Raw genomic sequence first — 22,611 nt, forward strand, 5'->3', positions numbered from 1 at the left:
ATCTTCCCATTTGTTATGTTTTACAATTATAGCTTATATAACAGGCTTAAATACAGTCCAAAGCAACTACAGCACAGCCCACTGCCGTCCTTCATACATGAAACACCTAAGTAATCTTACCACTTTCTATGTTCTTTGCTGTCAAGTTCAGGTTTTCACTATCTGTATGTGTGAACGAAAAAGTACAGTACCTTGTTATTTGTTAAGCCCCTCATTCTGGTTGTGGACTTCCTGTGGTGTCAGCTTGTGTTACTTAAGAAACAGCGGTTTCACATGGCAAGATACAAGAATGATGCTCCGATGAGATACTCCGAATATACTGCAACTTCATGTTTCTGAAAAATCTGCTCGGATTCACACCTCTCCTATTATAGTATTCCCTGAAGTGTGGAAAAGGTGCCTCCCTTATAATTCAAGTCATATCAGTGAGTTATGTTATCAACAAAGTCCAATATCCATGAAGGATGAGACATAAGAAGCCTGATTTTTAGGGACTGCCAAAGCTGTCTCATTCAACAATATTCCTTTTGTATTGCACAGCGGTCTCCTCTCCATTTATACAACTTGTATCTCTCTAACTGAACCAATCCCCTGCATCAAAGCCAATAATCTCTGACTGGCTGAACTTCACACTACTGATCAGTTGATATGATCTTTAACCATACCGCGTAGGGATCAGAGAGCAAACAGAGTCATCAAAGTAACAGCATGACAGCACTGACTGATCTCTTATTAAGAGATTTGAATTTATCAGTTTACACTCACTTGACAGTGTGTGCAATTAGGGTGGTAGGATATGTATAAAATAGGCCTTCAGTGAAATGCACGTGGGTCCAAAGAGCATGTAGCTGCACTTATTGTTTAATGCAATTTTATTTAAAACATTTTTGCATTTGATAACTGTGTGCCACATGTAACCCAAACCATACTTTCTGATCTCCTGCATCACCTCTCATGATTTCAGCTGAAATTAATGATTTGATGAAAATCCACTTAATTTTTCCTTTAAGGGGATGTGGCAACAATGAACCCCATTCACAGGATATGGAAAATCACACAGCTCCATGTGGTGCTGGACAAGGGGCATTTTACTCAACACATCCACTCGTGAATGGCACAATACACAAAGTTTCACTACTAATCACTATAATACAGCCAAAGCCTGCCAGTGCAGAGACTAAGGAGAGGAGAGGGCACGTCTAGAGAAAAGAAAAACAGATGCTTTTCTAGGATTCCACCATTGCGACAACACTTTCAAGACAAAATCCTTTTCAGAGAAAGAGATTTGTGGCTTATTTATTACAAACACAGCATATCTATTTTAACTGGTGGGTAGATAAAAAAGCAAGTACTATATCACTATAAACACGTATCCTGGATTCAGGCCACAGTTTTCGAGATGTTAATAATAATTAAAAAATAAATAAATTAAAATCTGTGAACTCTTTACAACCATAACATACAATCTCACACACTATAAACACAGGTAGAGACTCACTGTAGTGGGGGTCGGAAGTGGAGAGGTATCAGCAGTTACCAGATTAAGGATGACCTCCATGACCGAGACGCGCATGTGTGCAGCTTGGAGTGGAATTTTGTTTGGTCTGTCTATCTGTTTGTGTGTCTCTCGAGGGACAACCACAGTTAGAGGAGAGGAGAGGAGCTTGGGTCTGGCAGAACACACATCACCCAGGACACTTCTCCAAAACAAAGTCCACTTGACTCAAATTCCACTGTTACAAAGACCCCACTGGACAAGAAATTATTGCTGGCTTGATTGAATATCCAGAATCCATAAAGTGCTCAATCCCTCCAGCAATGAACCATGACTACTGATAGCTGCAGAGTCTACATTGTGTCATGCTGCTGGTTCACAGAGCTGCTGCTCCTCAAAGCCCATGACCAAGCTGGAGTTCAAATACACGCTTCAGACAGAGAGTCTGTGCAGAGCCAATGCCCTTCGACAGGCCGACTCCCACAGAGAGCGTGCATTAGTGGAAGAAGAAAGACTCCTCTGGACCAATGAGCCAATCTAGTGCAGGTTTGGGGGTGACAGTACAGAGAATGTTAAATCATACGAACGCTCGCCGCGGTGGGTGCAGGCTGGGATAAAAGCAGGAAGAGTTTATTGCAAAGTTAAGCGTTCAAAGCATCCATCGGGCATAAAATCCTCAGAGGGGGAAAAGACAGGCAGAGACCCAGAGAACGGATGTGAGGGGAGCAAAGAAGCAAAGAAGAAAAAAGATCCCACCAGGAGCTGTCAATGAGAGGGAGACAGAGTGAGCGAAGGCGCAAAGTAGAGAGGGGTTGTGAGAAAGCTTCACGAAGGGAGGGAGGGACCTCTCTTCTGTTTGAGTTTCTAGGCCAGTCCAGCTCCAAAACATTAGTTAGCTGAGGCAGAAAGAAGGAGAGAGAACTCTTACATTCCCTCCTTTTAATTATCACAGTTTGATTGTCGCAGCCAATCAGTTTACTGAGTGATCACGCTGTAACAAATTAACGTCTGCTGCCCATGTTCACTAACAAACTGTACTTACTGGACTTCAACACACACACACACACACACACACACACACACACACACACACACACACACACACACACACACACACACACACACACACACTAAACTGTGATAGCATGTTTTTTTTTATTTAGGCTCTAAAACATAAATAGACAAATGAGTGGATAAATCTACTTTAAGGTAGAGAAAAGATAAAAGAAGAAAGCACTGAGATTACACAGTACTATGATCATCACAAAGTTGCCATTCAAAACTTATAGGCCTATAATTGGGTCACCATGTTACAAAACAATACAATAATGGTAATTTGTAGATAGAATGGGTATAATTAATGTGCAAAACAATGTTTGTTAGTAAACAGCCCAGAAAAACTGAGATGTTAAACTTCAACCACAATCCTGTGGAAGTTGTAATTACACCTTCAGGTCAGTCACTTTCAGTGCGTTAACACACAAATTCACATCTAGATATCCTACAAACACCTTTTTATGAGCTTCAGTGCATTTTTCACCATAAAATAAATTGCGACCAATTAGTAAGAAAAAAAAGAAAAACAGAAAAGCAAAGCAGGTAGTGGGTGTAGCAGGGGTGGGGTGGGTTGGGGGGGATGGCAGGACACGGGCAACTAAAGCTTTCTGTGCCCAAGCTGACAGGAGGGAAGGGGCAACAGGAGCATGAATACTGGCTTTAATGGGAAAGCAGGAGCAGTTTGGGGACCGGAAGGCAGTGAGTAGGATTTAGGGAAAAGACGGCTTATATAAGAACAAGCCCAACTTGCGGTGTGATGTGTAGGTTTGACCCCAGTACTGAATGAAAGGGACACATGGCAGGATCTGTGGCTTCGAATCTGAGCCAAGGCTTTAAACTGCAAAATAAAGTAGGTTATACTATATCTGTATATCAGTAAAGCCACCGAATAATAAAGTAAACTTTTATTTGCATAGCATCTTTGAAGATAAACAAAGTGCATCACAACAAAATGCTAGAAACTAAAAACAGAAGTTAACCAAAAGCAAGTCTAAAAAGATGAGTGTTTAGCTGCTGTTTTGAAAGTGACCACCATGTCCGCAGATCTAAAGCTCAGAGGAAGAATGTACCAGAGTTCAGTTTATATCTTCCCTTTACTGGCAACAATCCCCAAACGGCAAATACTTTTGATAATCTCTATAACTTTTACTTAAAGAAATGGGGTCTCACACACAGGCTATACTACTAAAACTCTCTTAGGTAGTAATGATTTTAGAAGTGATTACAATGAGGCTAGAAAACAGCCGGAGCACTGACTAATTGCAAATCATATTTGTTGTTAGCACCATCAGTTATCCTAGTTTTAGCTAGAATAACCAATTAACAGTTGAGACTGGCAGTTTTTCCAAGTACTAATAAACTTTTTTTAATTTAATTTGAAGATGGGTGAATCTTCACTTTGTGAAAAACCTATGAAAAAAAAAACACTGTTACATGTACAAGGAGCACAAGTAAAGACAAATCCTTTTACAGGTGTGTTAACTGTCAATCTTTAGTTGATCTGGGAATCTAAGACTAGACCTTCTGACTGATGAATTCCCATCAGTTATGAATAAATCACACATATTTTTGCCCGGCTGTCACAGAGTCATTCTAGCCTGAAGTCACACTCCTGTGGAGGGTATACGGCCTCCAGCGACTCCTGCCTGTCCGGGAATAATCAAGCTTTCAGTATGACTCAGCACAAATTGTGGTAGCATTAATAAAATGCAACAAATAGCAAAGTGGCTCTGCAGTGACTAAAATCACAGGTGGGGGTGTACTCATGTCCTGACAAGCGACTGACGCCGGAAAAGAAATAAATAGAGATGCTAGCCACAGAGGCAGTTCTTCCTCATTAGCTGGTTAAAATTAGGAGACAGAAAGAACAGCTGTGGATTGCTTTAGGTGTTATTTACATTGGCATAAATTAGTTATTAGCTACACATTAACTGAGACAGTAATAGAATGATTATATATAGTTGCAGTACATAAAGTTTCACCAAAAGTATTTGGACAGTTAAGGCAACCTTATCAATATATCAAAAAACACTAGATAAACAAATTATCTAAGTTTATTTAATGAATAAATCAGGTTGCCAAAGGAAAAAGCATTAATTGAGCTCTTTAAATGGAAAAAAGTATTTCAATTCAAATTCTCAAAATAGGGGCCCTATGAGAACTTTAAGGGTAACTAACTTTATCCATCTACATCCATAAATGGCCCGGATTTAATTAAAAACCACTGCACAACAATTGAATGACTTCACAAATCAAATATCAATATTTTTCTAAAATAATCTAATATTAATCTAAAAATCTGTCACTCTGTTCATCAGATCAGAAAACAACCTAATCTTCTACAGCTGGTATATTGTCAAAATATACCCAAAAGGTGTCAGTGTTCAAAAACAGAGGACATGTGACTCATGGGCAGAACTGAGAAGACCAGCAGCAGACTGGATTCACGACTGAGTAAAAACAACAGAAACAGCAGGATCGCTTCAGAGATCAAGAGATCCTATTAATTTAAGAGAGGATTAGAAATGGGATCAACAAATACTGGTGCAATTTCTAACCAACGAAGGTGTGAAAAGTCAAGTCTGTGGCTGTTTTGTTTTTTTTTTGTTAAATTGTAATACAGCTAATCTGTATTTATCAAAATAACGTAAATGTTAAAAGCCAGCAGCAGTCAATTAAAGTGAAAAAAACTGAAGTGACAGAGGTGGTGACAGAATATTTCACCCAGGAGAAAATAAAAGCCTTAAAATGGCCTTCCCAGAGTCCTGACCCAAATACCATAAAACAACTTATGGGATTTAGGGAAAAAAAAAAAAAAAAAAAAAGTACACTCATCAGTGTTCCAGTTTTGTCTGAGACTGAAAGCAATGCTGGCTGAAACATAGAGGAAACGCACAAAAAATAATGCAAGGAATGTTTGATTCCATTGTGTGTCTTTTGTTTATTGTGGAATACTTTGCCAACTGTCCTCGACATTTTTGCTATCTAATGAAACAAAATTCATACATTTTGAAGTGTTGCAATACTTTTTAGGATGACGACTATACCACTAAGCCTGATGGGACATGATAACAAAAATTGAAATATTAACTTATGTATGATATTTGAGAAACTGCAGTTAAGATTAATATACATATTAATAAAAAAAAATTATTTTCCACTGAGTAACAGAATGAGGGCATTTGCTAGGAGACATCAGGATTGTGAGCTTGTTTAGAACACAAAATATATAAAAGTATTATGCTAATGCAAAATCCACCATTCTAAAACACCAGTAATGGAATGAACCACATTGACCTTTTTGGCGATATTAAAAGCTAAGGTCTGATAAGCTCCCCATTACTCCACCCTGGTAAAATGTAAGCATTTTAGAGCTCTCTGTTTTTTGCTTTTTTTTTTTTTTTAATTAAAATTAGTTTGACTCTAAGTCTGTTTTGAATAGACTGCGCTCTGAGTTGATGAGAGCACACACAAAGGCATAGAAAACAACTTGTGTGGAGATGTTTCCTCAGCCAGTGCACAGGGCCATAATAATAGAAAGTGTCGTTTAGAGGACAGAGTTTAGTGCTGAATTCAAGCCAGGTCTGTACAGCCAAAAAAAAGTTCTGGAAAAATCCAGAAGAGACAAAGAAGAGACAGGCTCTGATGTAACTGGACTGGGGTTGGGGAAAGGATAAATTCAGTCAGTTTGATAAACAGAAGGTTATGCACAGAGTCACAATAAAACACAAAACCTTAACTGAAACTTAACCTTGAACTTTTATATCTAGAGCAACTTATTAGATTTATTTTTTCTGAAATTATGCCTCTAACTGCTGAATTAAGCAAAATATGTACTTATTTATGTTATTTTATTTTTTGCAGGAACATCATCACAACCCAGTCCATGTGACTGTAAGTTGTGTAGGATAGTCTGACGGCATGAAATGAGAAGTTACATAAAGGCAGAAGAGTGAGAGGTTTGTCTGCACAGACTGATGGTAATTCAAGCCTAAAAGAGGAGATAACCATGACTCGGGCCTCTGGCCTTTTTCAACAATACCTTCCCAATAACAAAAAGCCCTCTTTGCAGCTCTGGCTGTCCAGTTCTCACTAGTCTAGGCTTCAGTATAATCAATGGCCCTATTAGCAGTTACATAAACCACTGGGCACTTTATACACAAGGACCTTTATAACTCGTGGCATCCAAGAGCGTGAAACATCTTCATAGCCAGCCAACTCCTGGCATCTACAAAAGCCAGACAGGAAGGAAAACAAAGGAATGTCCATAACAACAACCCAACCAATTATGTGTTCATGTCCTGTGTTGAAACTGATAACTGTGAATAGCATCAGTTCTACATCTGACAAGTAATCATGTGTGTACAATGATTTTTAAGTATAACTACGTTTTAGATGTGGGTTCAACCAAATCATAAGAAGTGCTTTACTTTTATCTAGCCATGTAGATTAATGTAAACAATCACTTTCCCGGTTACACAGGACAACTGATATACTCTGCCTTGCTTTCACATGAGCTGCTTTTTACTAAACAAGCAGTATAACAAATGTAACAAAAGTATGACAAAGTTTTGGATGCACTTTTTTTGGATTTATCACAGAAAAATACATCTAGAATATCTGCGCTGTATCAGCCTCAAAAATCTAGTATGATGTACCACCTGCACCATTTTGCTATTTTCTTGCTTTTCCATTAATTTTGAATGAGTTTGAATGTGGAGGCAATGGTGCGATATATGTGAGACACTAATGGATGTGACAAAGTGTACAGAGCAGAGCAGTGTACATATATATACGTGCAGAAAAACAGTGGGTACGTGGGGAGACTCAATGTTGGTCTATTGGTGGTTGCTGGCATTTGTTGGGGCTGCTTCTGTTAATACTCAGCCGTCCGGGTTATGCAACATGGAACAGAAAGGGCACGGACCCAAAATGCAGAGTTAGTCTGGCAGGATTCTGCACAATGCTCAGTACCATGGGGAAGTATGTAAGCCCAAACACAGTGCCAGCCTATTCATAAGCAGGAAGATGAAGAATCTAGAACAAGCAGTTCCAGCGTTTTGGCCCTGGAGGATTATTTAGTCTGGCCTCTTCCTACTTTTCTCACACCACACACTTTGCCTCTGTGTTACCCTCACTACTCACTTTTAAACTGACTTATTGGAGGGTCTGGCCTCTGGGTACTGTTTCAGAATATTTGCAAGCTTTAACCAAGAAGAGGTAGATTTCAAAACAGGAAGACAGATAATGAGGACAGCCATTTGCCTAGTAGGAAGTTCTTGTCATTACAGAGCAGCTAAATCTAATGAAAATCTAGTCCTCTCCTTTCCAGATCAAGATTATCTAAACAAACAATGGTGGATGAATACAGCTGTCTTGCGTACTGAGTCTAATTTCCTAAAATATGAAGGCAATTATATTGAAATTTCTTCACAAGTTGTGTTTATAAGTTTATAATTTGACTCAAGAAATGTACTGCTTAATTCATGGGTTTCTTCGTTAAAAATTACAGTTTCTCATCTGTACGTGTGTCATTTATTACTTTAAAAATGGACCAGTTCCACTTAAGTGACTCAACAGTCATGCATCACAACAAATAACAGTAAATAATAGAGTCTAGGACCATTAAATGCAATTGTAATTTATAACAGCTATGCCTATGCCTTTCCTGCCATCATGCTCCATTCTCTATACAGACATTAAAAATTGATGCATCATATTATCTGACATATTCAAGACAGAGCTACATTTAAATAAATAATATCTGGTTTAGTAAATTAGCTCCTGCTGGTACTAAGATGCATCAAGGGACCAAAACATAAAACTGAAGATCAATATCAATACATTCAGGTTACAACTAACTACAGTCAACTAAAATGATCGCTTCTAAATTCCACTAGGGGGCGGTAAAACATAACTGTGCTACACGAAGTGTATCATCTGCGCTGTCCCCTGTATTAGTGCTTTGTCTGGTATTTCATTTCCTGAAAGGTTTTCCTGTCAATAAACCCAAGTTTTTGTTGATATTGTTATTTTTATTGCATTTTTCCACCATCACTTATCCTACTGACAGACGTGCAGCCCTTTGTTCTAACGTAATTTAGCTCTGATTGGAGAGTAACATCAAAGCATCCACATGACTTGTCGGCTGATAATGTGATCAGAGAGGAAGGAAGATGAAAAGCAGAAAAAAATGCATTTGTATATATTAATTTACAAGACAGGTGAAAATTAAGAAAAAAATCATGAGATTAAGAAAATGTGGAAGTTCAGATAAAGAAAAATGTGTCTATATCACTGACCAAAAAAGGCATCTCCAATTAACTGTATTATTAAGTCTCTTGCCACGAAAACAAATTAAATAAATAAATAATAGTACTTCTTTCAGTGATAATGACGCTTGGCAGAGAGCGGAGACCTTCTAATAGGTGGATAGTGAGAAAATGGAGATTCCTAGGATTCCGATGAGAATGACAGGAATAGCTCTGGTTATCAGTAGAGAGAAAATATGATGAGATTTCCCCAAGAGATTCTGATCAGATTTGAAATGTGTGTGCAAGTAGGTCAGTGGAGCAGAGCTGAGCTGAGCTCAGCGATAAATAGTCTCATCCATAATTCAACAGAGGCAGACAAATGATATAGACTGAGCAGGGAGTGGCAGGGATGCAGAGCACGACCTCTCCAAGTCTGTCTGTTTTTCTGTTCTCTGTCTCTCAGGATGAACAATTTCCCTTTGAAAACAATATTCCAATCAGTCTGAATAAGGAGAGGAAAACTAAACAAACCACTTCATCAGATAGATAGAGGGTAGTTTATTTTGACAACCCAAGTCAAGGAAGTGATTTTCAGAGCTTATACTGGCAGCTGGATAAATGAAAGCAAGACGGACTGGGACACAGGACAGCGTCCAGGGAACAGACATGTAGGCTAAGGTTGACCAGAATGTTCTCAGTAAGTAAAGTATGTAGCAACCTTGGAACGGCTGAAAAAACAACAAAGACAGAAACACATGCCCAAGCTAGTGTCACACATACTCACACAAAGGCCAAAGAGGAAGGACCAGCTGCAGGCCAAAAATAAATACACAAACGATGACCCACAGTGACTTACTGCTGACATGTGCACATATATGCATGCGACCTCATGCACAGACAACAAATTAAAAAAAAAATTAATTAGGGCCAAACTTATTTCTGGTTATTTCCAGAGGAAAAAAGGCTCCAAAAACCACATCATTACAACAATGCAATTCATCTATCAAAAGGGTCTGATAAAAAGGTCTGATAGAAGCTACTTTTAGCTGCTCCCTTGGCACAAGGGATAAAAAGGATTAATAAAAAACAAAATTACAGAAACCGTTCTCTCTCAAACACACACATCATATATTTTTTATATTATATATATATTTTTTTTTTTCTTTTCCTTTTGGTTATAGAGAAATAATTTAAACACACTTAAAAAGTGAACTTGATTAACACCGGTTCAGACAGCTGTCTATTATTAGCAGAGGCAAAGAACCACAGTGGACTTATTCCTCATTCAGACCCAGATTAGAAACCTAAGGGGAAGAAAAAAAAACCAGACTCAGCCTCACAGATTTATCTTCTTTTCACCATGAGTTTGTCCATCCTGCTGTTCAACATCGACCTTAACACACACCACTGCATCTATGTTTCAAACATTTCCCCACCCCAACTCACCACTGAGCCTTTTTCTGTGTCATTCCTTTAACACCATCACATCTGTACTGGTGTTTCAACTGGAATTTCACACATAAAATTACTTTGTATTCATTAACTGTTAAGGTTTGCTGTTAGCCTGAGTTCAAGACTAGTGTTGTGAATGCTGACAGAAGCCAGCGCCGGAAAAAGGTGTTGGCCTATATGTAAAACATGAATATTCAAGAGCTTAATTAAACAGGCTGAGGGTATGCTTCAAAGGGAACACAAACAGAGAGGTGGAGAGTTCAAGCACACACAAAGCCTCGCACACACGATGCATACACATGCACACCTGCCTGCTAAAACATAAGAAAAAAATTTTGCTCTAGAGTTACACATTTACTGTAAAGAAGTCCACTTGAGTTTGTTAAATTGTCTAATAAAAGTATTTAACAGCCTTCTTGTTATTATTTTAAATGAGCGTCAGAACAGGAAATAATCCTCAGCACTTAGATGTAAGGGATAGGATGCCATTCCAGCACGTCACCTGGCATGACAAACAAGTCCCACCACTGATGAGGATATCCTCCTGCCATGAGTGAAAATATAAAATAAATTTAGGTCTGGATAACATTAGAGCCCCATTTCCTAACAGAAAACCCTTCAGCAGACATCTTATTACCTCCTGCAAAACTATTTTGCCCCAATTTGGAGGCCTCTATGTTGTTTATTCTCCATTTCAGACAAATACAGCAAAAGTGTGCATAAACATAAACATCCAGGAATATGAATATCGTGTTGCACGTCTTTGAAGAGTAAAGAACTTTCATGGCTCAACTCTTTGTGGTTTTGGAGTCTATAGACTGGAAAGACAAAATCCTCCTGCTTTATATCGGGCAGAAGGATTTAAAAAAAAAAAAAAGGGCTTCTTTACAAGGTATATAGCAAATTGGAAGATTTGGAAAACTGCACAGGAGTCTAATTTTAGGAGACACTTTTCCCTCCTCTAAGAGGAGGTTATTGCATTACAGAAGCAGATGAGGTGGCTGTGAGATCTGACAGTAAACCTGCAAGCATTCAGCTGAGTAAAGCCGCTGCGGCCCTCTTTGAACATCACCCTGTTACCATAGAGACGGGTAACTGGCTACACTGTCTGAGCACTGGACACAGATGAGAGGGAGCCCTAGAGAGTGCGCACATAAGAAGGACTGCCTCTAAGACATGAAGCAAGACAACAGCGAGAAGGTAAAGGGGTGTGGAAACGCTGAAGTCAGAAAGACTGCTGAGGAAGTGTAGCACATGAGTAACAAGCAGTGTAGCACATTTAGATGCTTCTTCTCCAAGGAAACTTCCTGTTTAATTTTTGATGCTAGAAAAAGCTGCATGAGATTTCTCACGAGTGCAGAAATCACAAGGTGCAACGGTATAAAGAGAACCACAGGTCGTTGACTAAATAAAGAAGTTATTTAAATGAATGTAGAACAAATGTTTCATAAAGATGTGAGTCACTGAATCATTTTAAAAAAGTGAATTATATGCTACTTGTGGTCTTCAGAGTCACCACATCGCCTACAAAACATTTGGTCCAGATATATTATTGCCCACCCCACATACTGCATGATTTTGGGCTGTCACAGATGAAAGTTTGAAATATCATTAAATAAATCACTGCTTAATTTGAAATGGTGGCTTTATATCAAACTGCACTAAGTGCCATTTCAAAAATGGGAGACCTTACAGCGATCTTACAGCGATCTCTGGAAAAACCAAAACACCAGATGAGTAGATATCTTTCAAAAAAATGATGTTTATTCACCAAGTAGAACACTGAAGATGTTCTGGTACCTCTTGTGGCAAAGCACCTTAATAAAGCTGATGTTTATTTGAACAATTCAAATACATGCACAAGTCACACACAAGTCACAGCTAGCAAGTAATGAAAGTAAGGAGAGCTGAGAACAAAACGTGATATAGAACAGAGCATCCACTGGATTAAATTCACATTCGCTATTGGTGTTTGCTTTGGTGATCAATGACAAGCCACACACACAGTATAGAATTCAAATCGACTACAACACAAACACATCGCTGCTGATTTAGTTGAACTTAACAGTCTTAGAAGAAGGAGGCAAGGCATTATTTACACACTTGAACAGAGGAGAAGAGATATTTTGCTTGTTGTTGATAAGAGAAAGAAGAAGAGTGATGACAAAAGATGACAAGAATGAAAAAGGACCAAAGACTAGACAACAAGGCAAAAAAAAGGGGAAACTTAACGAAGGCCGATGCATTTAAAAACAAAACACTTCAGTGCCTGCCCGAAAGTCAGTACAAAGCACAAGCTGCCACATGCTGCATCCTAATTTATCGGTTACACTGCAATAAACTCTCATAGTTAAACTCAGCAACTGCAGAATCATGATGGTGCACTGACAGCACACACACACAAGCACACAGACAGCGCCTGAAAACCAATTTGCTACGGGCTGGTAGTGAACATGCTGGGATGACATCACCTCCAGTGTGTACAAAGATCACATGCTTCATCATCCCTATGGCTCTCCCCTGCTCTCTCTCTCTCTCTCAGCTTAAAGTCAATCGAAACTCAGTTGTTTGATTATACACGAGTCTGACTGCTTGCTTCTGTTTCTGTCTTTATGTGACTAACGGCCAATCTGCTGTGGCAGTGGTTTAAGACTTTAGCATTCACATGCATCAGCACACTTGGTGAGTGAGTGTGTGACATCATGCTTGTGTTTTGTAGATTTAAAAAAAAAACAAAAAAAAAACTCAATGTCACTAAAATAGTCCTAGGATGGGTTGTTCTCTCCTGATGCAAAGGTCAAAAACTCTTTCATCAACACACAGGCAGTAGCCCGAGGAGGAGAGGCGATGGGTGTGCTGCGATGAGGACGTTAAAGTAGCAGGGACGGAACAAGCCTCAGGGGACCAGGTGAAGTTGGGTTCCTCCCACTGACACTGCTCCTCTTTGCTTTTCTCTTAAACACTGGTACAATCACACACAAAGACCGAGCCTTTCTCTAATGAGTCATTACTGTTAACAAACTTTATTATCAGTCCTATTAGTGGTAGCTGTTAAACTGAAGTCTGGATGTGATTAGATGCTAAGGAGTTTTCAATGAAATTGTTTAATTTTGGTGACTTATTTTGACTTAAGAAGCTAAAATGCCTCCGTAATCAGCAGATTAATCAAAGATGCAAAAAATTCCTAGACTTATTTATTGGCAATCTAATGTCCAAAAAAGCCGTATGAGGGAATTAGAAATCATACTTGATGTGGTGAAAAAAAACCCTGAAGTCTGCCATAGTAAATACTTTTCACAATTTATTTTTTAACCTGCATTCATAAACACCCACGTCCATAATTCAACAGAGTCATATGAGGGTTACAAATGTTAAATGTTAAAAAGAGCTTGCGATGACAGCACCGAAAGAGTAAAAAATGTGACGTGACCACAAACAGAAAAATCCACATATGGCTCAAAAAATGTCGCGCTTCCTCCCCTCAACAAGAGCATGTGTGACTTCCTTAGGCTATGTGAACCATAAAGAGATAATGGAAGAGATGGGGGGGAAAGTTAAAATGTTTAAAAAGCCATTTATTCCTGAGTCTTTTGATGGCCCTGCTAATGAAATTGGCTTGTAAACAAAAGGAGTTTTGAAAATATCCTCCTCTCCATAAATGGATTGAGACCATTCAGCTTCACATGCAGAACTGATTCTGCTTTTCAAATAATAACAATTAAGAATATTTGCTGAGTTTTCGGGTTCACCCTCTTCACCCCAGTGAAGAGCTGAGAATACGTCTATGTTCCCTATAGACTCAAAAAAAAAAAAAAAAAAGAAAAGAAATTGCAGCATCAAGCTACATACGGTGTACACAAAGAAAAGAAGGAACTCTGCTGTCATTATTAAAAGAGGAAAAAGAGGAGGAACTCAGACCACCCTCAGGTCTTTTGTTTTGTTGATGGTGAGTTGCAGATGGTTCAGTTCACACCAGTCCCCAAAACTGCCCACCACCCTCAGGTACTGTGACACATTTTAACACTGCAGCCAGCAACTGCAGAGTCATCAGATGACGAGACGCATTTACTTAATTTTTTTTTTAAAGAGAAAGAAAGAGACTTGAGTAATAACATGGGCAGTTACACTCTGTGTAAAAAGTCCTGTAAAAGTACAACTGATGATTCAGTTGCTTGTCAAATCACCTTTTGCAACCGTAAGTTGAAGTAACTGTTTTCTGTGTGACTTTATCAGTTTATCAGCATTAGGAAGGAATTTTGGTCCACTCTGTTTTTATACACAGTTGCTTTAGTTCATTGAGGTTTGCGGGCATTTGTTTATGCACAGCTCTCTTAAGGTCCTACCACAGCATTTCAGTCAGGGTGAGGACTGGACTTTGACTTGGCCATTGCAACACCTTGATTCTTTTCTTTTTCAGCCACTCTGTTGTAGATTTGCCAGTTTTGGATCACTGTCTGGTTGCATGACCCAGTTACAGCCAAGCTTTAGCTGACGGACAGATGGCCTCACATTTGACTCTAGAATTTGATATACAGAAGAGTTCATGGTTGAAGCGATGACTGCAAGGGGCCTGTGGCTGCAAAACAAGCCCAAGCCATCACTCATCCAGTTGGTATGAGGCATTTGTGCTGATACAGTGTGTTTGGTATTCAACAAACGTGAGGCTGTGCATTATGGCTAAACATTTCCACTTTGGTCTCGTCTGTCCAAAGGACTCGTTCCAGAAGTCTTGTGGTTTGTTCAGATGCAACTTTGCAAACCTAAGCCATGTTTTTCTAACAGTCAAGAGGGTTTCTCCTTGCAACCGCTCTAAACAAGCCATACTTGTTTGGAAGTATGTTTGTTTGTATGTGTCATGAACTTTAACATTTAACATGCTAACTGAGGCCTGTAGATTCTGAGATGTAGCTCTTGTGTTTTTGCAACTTGACTGAGCATTGCATGGTCTGACCTTGGGGTGAATTTGCTGGGGCATCCACTCCTGGGAACATTGTGGCATCATGTTAAACACCTGAATGCTGCAGACCACAAAACTGGGAAAACGTATAATTTTATAAAAGTGGTCACACTTGCTGATGATCAATAAACCAAGTGCACTTCTTACCCTCTTAATTCCTATGGAAGCAGCAAGGGTGTACTTAGTTTTTCGCAGAACTGTATAGAGTTCTGTGAAAACATTCATTTTCACATGACTTGTACTTGCTTCACTTCTAAGAAAAAATAAGATTTAACAACGCTGTACCCAGATTGCAGTCCACTGTTTTATACATATACCCCAAAGGCCAACACAAGCCTTTACTGCTTGTCAACACAAGCATAGTCAGGCTATTTTTTTCCTTTTCTTTTTATTTAATTAAAATTTGTTTTTAATACTGGCATTCATGTCTATTCACTCTGTCTCTGTGATCACACTGAAGAACATATATATGAAATAAATAAGATTAAGTTTAAAAAAAAAATTAAATAACCCAAATATCCTATCACAAATAAAATGAAAGCAAAATGTTTGAGATTCTTCACTATATACTAGCTTCACAATCAAATGTAAGGAAATTAGTGGCACTATTTAATCTCTTTGTACAGCAGGTTAGATTTACAGGAGTTATAATCCCCTCATTGAAGCACACTTTTGGATGGCATTCACTAAGACTTGGTGTATTAATAGTTTCTTCAATTACATCAACTTGAGCCATTGTTCAGTTATATACAGCAACACGTCAGGTTTCCACTGCTGTGAAATTGAGAATAATGTATTAAGTGAAAATGTCAGATGTAAACTTGTAATTCCAACAACAAAGGGGCCTTTCAAGGTAAAATTATTTGTAAGGGGGCAGTGAATGGCATTTCAAAATGCTTGGTGCATTAAATAGGTTGTCTCTAAAGTGCAATTTGAAGATCAATGCATCTTACTAAATAAAGAACGCAAAGAAAGACAGCAATAAAAGAAGGCTCAGAGCAGCAGTCATCTCTAAACTACATCTCAGGACAGGAAAAAACAGCAAACCCTCACAATTAGATATGTTTGTATTTCATATTGCTTGAGTGCAACAAGTGATATTTACTTGTAAATCCAATGAGAGAAAACGATATCATCAATTCACAAAAAATCATAGTTTGGGTATTTTTTCTACGCTAGAGTTGAATGAATGACTAAATCAATTACACTATAAGGAGAAGCAGCATTCTGTGCTTCAGAGACGCTACATCCATCTATCTTTGTAGAGAAGGATTAAGTATAATGAGGCCAAACATACCTCAAAGCTTTGTAACAACTACACGAAGGCCGAAGAACACCAACGACAATTGTCTTACACCTGACCCCAACCCCACTGAACATTTATCAGAGCACATGAAGACTGTGGTTCAGTGGTTAGCACAGTTGCCTCAGAGCAAGAAGGTTTTGGATTTGAATTTGCCAGGCAGCTGCGGTCCTTCTGTGTAGTTTGCATGTTCTCTCTGTGCCTGTGTGGGTTCTCTCTGGGTTTCTCCCATAGTCCAAAGACATACATGTTAGGTTAACTGGGGATCCTAAATTGGTGTGACTGTGAGTGTTAATGATTGTCTGCCTTTGTGTGTTGGCCCTACAATATGCTAGAGACCTGTCCAGAGTGTACCCCGCCTTTCACCCGGTGACAGCTGGGATGACACCAGCCCCCTAGCAACCTTCAACTTGCTAAAATGAATGGATGTAATGAGACTGAGAAAGACAGACAACATAACACTGTCATATCATGTTAGGACAACATTTGCCAACAGGTTTTGCACAAACTCATGGGGTCCCTGCCTGCCCAAGTAAATGTTGTCACTAAGGCAAAAGGGCCACACATAGTCTGAGATTCATGTTCATTATTGTAGGGTCTTTACTTCACAATATAAAGCACCTTGAGGCAACTGTTTGTTGTGATTTGGCGCTAGAGAAATAAAACTGAATTGAATTGAACATTTCTGTCAAAATTTTTCTAGTCATTGTTACTGGATCAAACTTTTTAATAAACTCGAAACTAATGCAGCATATGCTCATGGTGTAAGACATCTGGTCCCCTCTGTCTGCACTTGCTTCAAGATTTTTTTTAATGTAATTAGATAATTGAATATAATACAATAAATAGATAATTTTAAACGTATATCTTATCTTATAATAATAATTTGAGTGCATTTCCTGTTTGAAACAGCAAATTATAAAGCCGTGTAGATTTTTGGCTTCAATTTTAAGCTTGGTGTAGATTCTGCAGAAAACAGCATGTATCATATCTGTAACATGGAAGCCAAAATAAAAAGATAAACAACAGCAGACAAAGAATGAGCAGGAACACAGGTGGGCATGTGGAGATGTGGCTTAAGGGAAAAGAAAGGGTCACCTACCCAACCCCTTTCCTTTCCAATATTTCCCAACAGCCCACTTTTGGATGGGTTGTGGATACTGAACATTTGCAGACAGGCCCTGGGGGAGATTATGATCTCCAAAGACAAAGACTGCTTCATCTCTTTCAGATACAAAACTCTTAGTGTGAGAGAACTAGCCTTAAGGCTTGGCTGGTGTTTTTTATTGCTATTCAGTAGCTCATATCACACCAGAGCCTACTCGCCTGTACCTCACCATCTCCTGTCCAAAATGAGTCAACATTTTGCACCTTGCAGCCTTTCACGTTCTGTTTTTATTTTACTCCTACTATATCTCTTTGTTTCTCATTGGACAGCATACAGTCCAGATTATACTTTATCACTCTGGATTCTGGCCTTCCTGAAAGTGATACTGTGCATCTCTCTGCCCGGTGCATTTGTACATGTACACACTGATGCTTCTGGGCATATGAGCACCTAACAGCACCGCAACATGGTGTTTAAAATGAGCAGTAAGGGTGTAGTCAGTCAATCAATTAATCAGCAGCTAACTGTAATTATATCTCACAGGCTGAGCATCACCTACAGAACAGCAGGCTTTTAACAGACCTGCTACTGATTTCCAGCACAAGCCTTCCACTCAGTTTTACAGCAGTAGCATCAGGGGAGAGATAAATAAAACCCATAGTCAGTTTTAGAGCCAACAGACTGCTATTGTAAGTGAGTAATAAATGTTCCCTAATAAGCAATAATTAAACATAACATGCACCAATAATTACACCCCTCTGTGATGGCGCCTCAACCTCATGCTACCAGTCTCACCACTGGAGAATGAGTTACTGTTTAACAGGAACTAAGATAAAGTGCAAACATTGATCACTCTGGCACTGTATAGATTACTGTACTTAATAATGAATGAGGGATCAACAGAAAAATCAGGTTACCATAAAGACTGCTGGTATCCAAGAAGTGTACATAATCATGAACTGTTTCTGCACGACAAGTCAGTTTGTCCCCATTTTGACTGCTGTTCTGAAGAGGAATACTCAAAGCTTTAATCAAAGAATCACCAGTTTCGGGCACATTATCAAAATAGCTGGGAGATAAAGAAAGGAAGAAAGGTGGGGGAAAAAAGATAATGCATCCCACAAGAATTCTAGAGATATTAAAAGCTTGTGCTGGCAGCAAAAATGTAATACAACTCTACCTTTAGCTGTGAATGGAGCTGCAGCATGGAGATGGGAAGACACATGGTTTTAATGACTAAACAAGCTTGTGTGCTTAAGCTTACCTTGGAGTACTGTCTACGAAGACTGAAGCGCTGCACCATCCTGACTGCCTGAGTGACGGACCCACAGCTGGATCCCCTGTTCTACTCCTCTCTGCTGATATCCTTCCAAAGTACACACTGCCTCACATAGTACACTCCACATTCACACACACACACAGACACCGAAGGCACACATGCTACCTTCCTCTCCAAAGATCCATGTGCACACACATTTCTAGTCCACACTGCTTTCGTCTACTATGCAAACACACGTGAGGAGAGAGGGGGGCAAAAAAAGGGAGGGGAAAAAAGGAAGGGACAGCAAAAGGAGATAATAACAGCTCAGCCGTGTTGCCCTCTACTCATAGTCACAGAGATCCCCTGAGCTGGTTTCTCTGTATCTTTCTCTCACAAGATACAGTCACTCACACAAAAATACTCATACCACATGGCTGTCAGTACACAAAGGATTTTCAATAAACACACATGCACACTCAGAGAATCTGGAACACAGATGAATTGAGGTCTTACATTCACACATGTACACACCCCTCCACATCCTCTTCTGTACGCAGAACTGATCACACATTCACACACAGCTCAGCACAGCTTTCACTCATCTAGGACAAGGCAAGGTTGCCTCCTGCTTCCTGTGAGTAGGCTGAAGGGTGGGGTGAAGCGAAGGTGGTGGCAGAGGATGAGAGGGAGGAGGGGGAGATTGGAGAGGAGGAGAAGGAGGAGGAGGAACCAGCTGAGTATCAGTATTAACTCTCTCCAGGGACAGAGGAGGGGGACAGGGAGGAAAAGAGAGAGGAATAATGAGGGGCAAGGGGAGGGGAAAATGTTCCGAAAGGGAGAAAGCAAGAAAGAAAAAAGAAGTCTGACGATCAATGAAGGAAATTGATCGTTCACTGAGCATTCATTATTCTTGATGCAACCCTCAACCTCCACTAACAGCAGACCTCACACACCTCCAAGGTCAACCACGCTGTTACTATGACAACCTAAGCAGGGCGTAGTTCCAGGCAGCAAGTTTCAGGGTAACCACAGGGACTGTTCGATAAACTTAATGACATTGCTGTGTTGTGATGCAGAGACATGACAGTGAAGGTAGTTAGAAATGAGCCAGACAGGTTATAACCTCTGCCAAGGGCAGGCAACAGACCTCAGAAAGGTTGATGGTCGTCTATCACAGCAGAAAGACTAATGGAGCACAGACGTCTGGCTCTCAGCCCTGCTCTGTCACTCAAGGTGAGGTCATTCATGCAGGAATGAAGTATACTTGATTTCACAGATGAAGAAACGGGAGAGGGCTTTACTAAATTTAGCTCACACATTATAGCTGCCATTTAATGCGGATATCAACACCCACTGGTCTAGACTCACTACCCACCACCGGCCTGATAGCTAGATAGCCAGACGTCCTTTTATCTGCGACACACTGATCATTTTTCTTGGCATAGCCTACTTCATTAAACCAAAGGATCAGTCTGCTCTACAACAAACATGAGCTCATAAAGCAAACACCACCTCCACATGAACCAAGCCCAGTGCCGCTCACAGCAGGAAACCTGATCTAATAGCGACCTCTAGTGGCAATGAAAAACAACTAGCGTCAGGAATCCTAAAGGTGGTTAAAATCAGCCCTTAAGGTCAACTTTAACAAGCAAATTAGGAAGATATAAGCAGATTCGTGAAAAAAGGCAACTACAGTGCTGAAAACAAGCCAGTAATCTAAAAAAAAAAATACCAATGGCTCACATACTGCAGGAATAGATTATTTTTATGACTGAAATTAAAGACTTTCAGATGGTCTGTTTCTCTTCATTTTCTGTATATCAACAGTACCTCAAAACAACACAACACAACTGACTGAAGCACAGTAAAAAGGTGGGAAAGTCCAGAGTGTAACTTCTGATTACTGCTTAGCAATCCAGGTGATTACCTAAGCTATTTACGATACTTTATCAGAGTAGAAAGCTGTCCATCTTGAAGCTAAACATTGCCTTTGGTATTTTTGTTTTTGTTATTTTCTACAGTACTGAAGACCTCAGAGCTCTGAAATAACTCATGTGGAACAAACCAAAGCCTTGAATGAATAGATTTGACTGTGTAGCATTTACTGTAAGTGTAGGGCAAAACTAAATTCAAACTAAAACTCATTTGAACAGGATATTGTTTTCATCATAGCCTGAAAATAACAGCTATGTTTACACAAAAATAATTGTTCATTCATGTCATTAAAAACCCCTTTATCATTGCATACAGCCTAGTTGATGACAAAGTCTGTTTCTTATTCCTACAAGTTTATCTGGAGTCATTATATTACTGTAACAAAAGAGGAAAATAGGTCCTAAAAATACTGTAATTTTGGAGGATATTTACTTGATCTGCCTCACCAAAATTAGCTTCAGATAAACTTTTGGAATGTATTTATACAAAGAACAAAAACTGGATTTTCATCTCAGTTACTTCAAATGGAAAAATGTTAAAAAATTATTTCTATAATTAAATGAAAACAAGCTAAACCTGTGGCTGTGTTCAAATGGAAAAGTGTCTATTGCTTTGTGTCAGGCTTGAAAAATCCCGAACCCATCTTTCAACACTGGCTACGCCAGCAGTGGCGAACATGCTGCTCTGGAGCCGCATGCAGCTCTTTTACCCATTTCCTTTGGCTCCCTTTGATTTAAACAAAAAAATAAACAAGAAAACTAGATTAACATGGAATTTTTGAATTTTAATTTATGGAAAATATGCGGTCAATACAAGGAATTTAAAGACATGTCAGTGGCCTGATGTTTCATCCTCTTAACTTTGATGAACCTCAATTGTCCTGTTAGCATGGATGTAGACAGTCTTGAGTCAGCCTAGATATGAACTCCAAACTATTGGAGAAGATTTGTTTGATTTTGCCACCTTTATACTATCTTACCACTATGCTTGATGTGTGGCTGGACTGTAGTCAAAATTAAAATTTAACCTGGCCTATTTTTTACTTTTACTGTTTTTAAAGCTATTAGACTGCTATATGTTTTATTTATCAGAGTAGGCATCTTTCATCCATTTGCAGAAACACTGATAGGATTCAAAGTGGCTATAATATCTTCATAGCCACTCTTTTTCAAAAAGGTTTAAAGATAAAAAAAAAAACCTTCACTTCACAATTGTTCTGTTGGTAATAAGTAAATGAAAATAAACAAAGCAAATAACTACTAAACAATTTTTTCTTGTTTTAGTTCTGTATTTCCACATATGCAACACACACGACATGGTGTTATTATATTAAACATGGAAACAGCCCACTGCAGAGTGATCACATGTGGTAATAGGTTTTAATTATTTATGCCTATTAGTGAGGTTGATAAGCTAATTTATATTTCATAGGCCATCACCTTTATTATAATATGTCAAAAGTTGCTCAAAAATGTCTCTTGACAGTAAAGGTTGCCAAACCCTGGAGTCCACCATTATGTGATATATCTATTGCACATGTGTGTGTGTATGTGCGCATGTGTTTTGTTAGCAAGTGAGAAATATGGTCTTGAAAAATAAATCAGTTTTCCTTGAACAATAGTCAGCTTTGGGTAAAATCTAACACAGACAGCAGGGCTGTCTCAGAGCATTCACAGCTAAAACATTTACATTAGCAGAAAGATGAACCTCAGCCTTTTTGACAGTTCACCCACAAACGAGGCCTGACACTAGTGAAAAGAGACACATCAATCAACTTGTGTAGTGATTAT

At 39.1% G+C, this 22,611-nt stretch overlaps 1 protein-coding gene across 7 annotated transcripts in view; it reads right to left on the reverse strand.

Moving 5' to 3' along the window:
* tmcc1a (transmembrane and coiled-coil domain family 1a) overlaps positions 1–22,611 on the reverse strand; it is a 49,763-nt gene that overhangs the window by 12,170 nt on the left and 14,982 nt on the right. Inside the window, exon 1 of one of the 7 annotated variants that reach the window (XM_030732994.1) lies at positions 18,890–19,319. The exons of 5 other annotated variants lie outside the window; for them this stretch is intronic. In XM_030732994.1, the coding sequence (XP_030588854.1) occupies positions 18,890–18,928 (39 nt within the window). In that variant the 5' untranslated portion in view covers positions 18,929–19,319. Of the gene's footprint in view, positions 1–1,498; positions 2,338–18,889; positions 19,320–22,611 lie in introns of those variants that run through there. One more of the 7 variants, XM_030732993.1, reaches the window with a different exon arrangement.

This window comes from Archocentrus centrarchus, chromosome 7 (assembly GCF_007364275.1).
Source record: "Archocentrus centrarchus isolate MPI-CPG fArcCen1 chromosome 7, fArcCen1, whole genome shotgun sequence".
In the NCBI taxonomy this organism is placed as follows: Eukaryota; Metazoa; Chordata; class Actinopteri; order Cichliformes; family Cichlidae; genus Archocentrus; species Archocentrus centrarchus.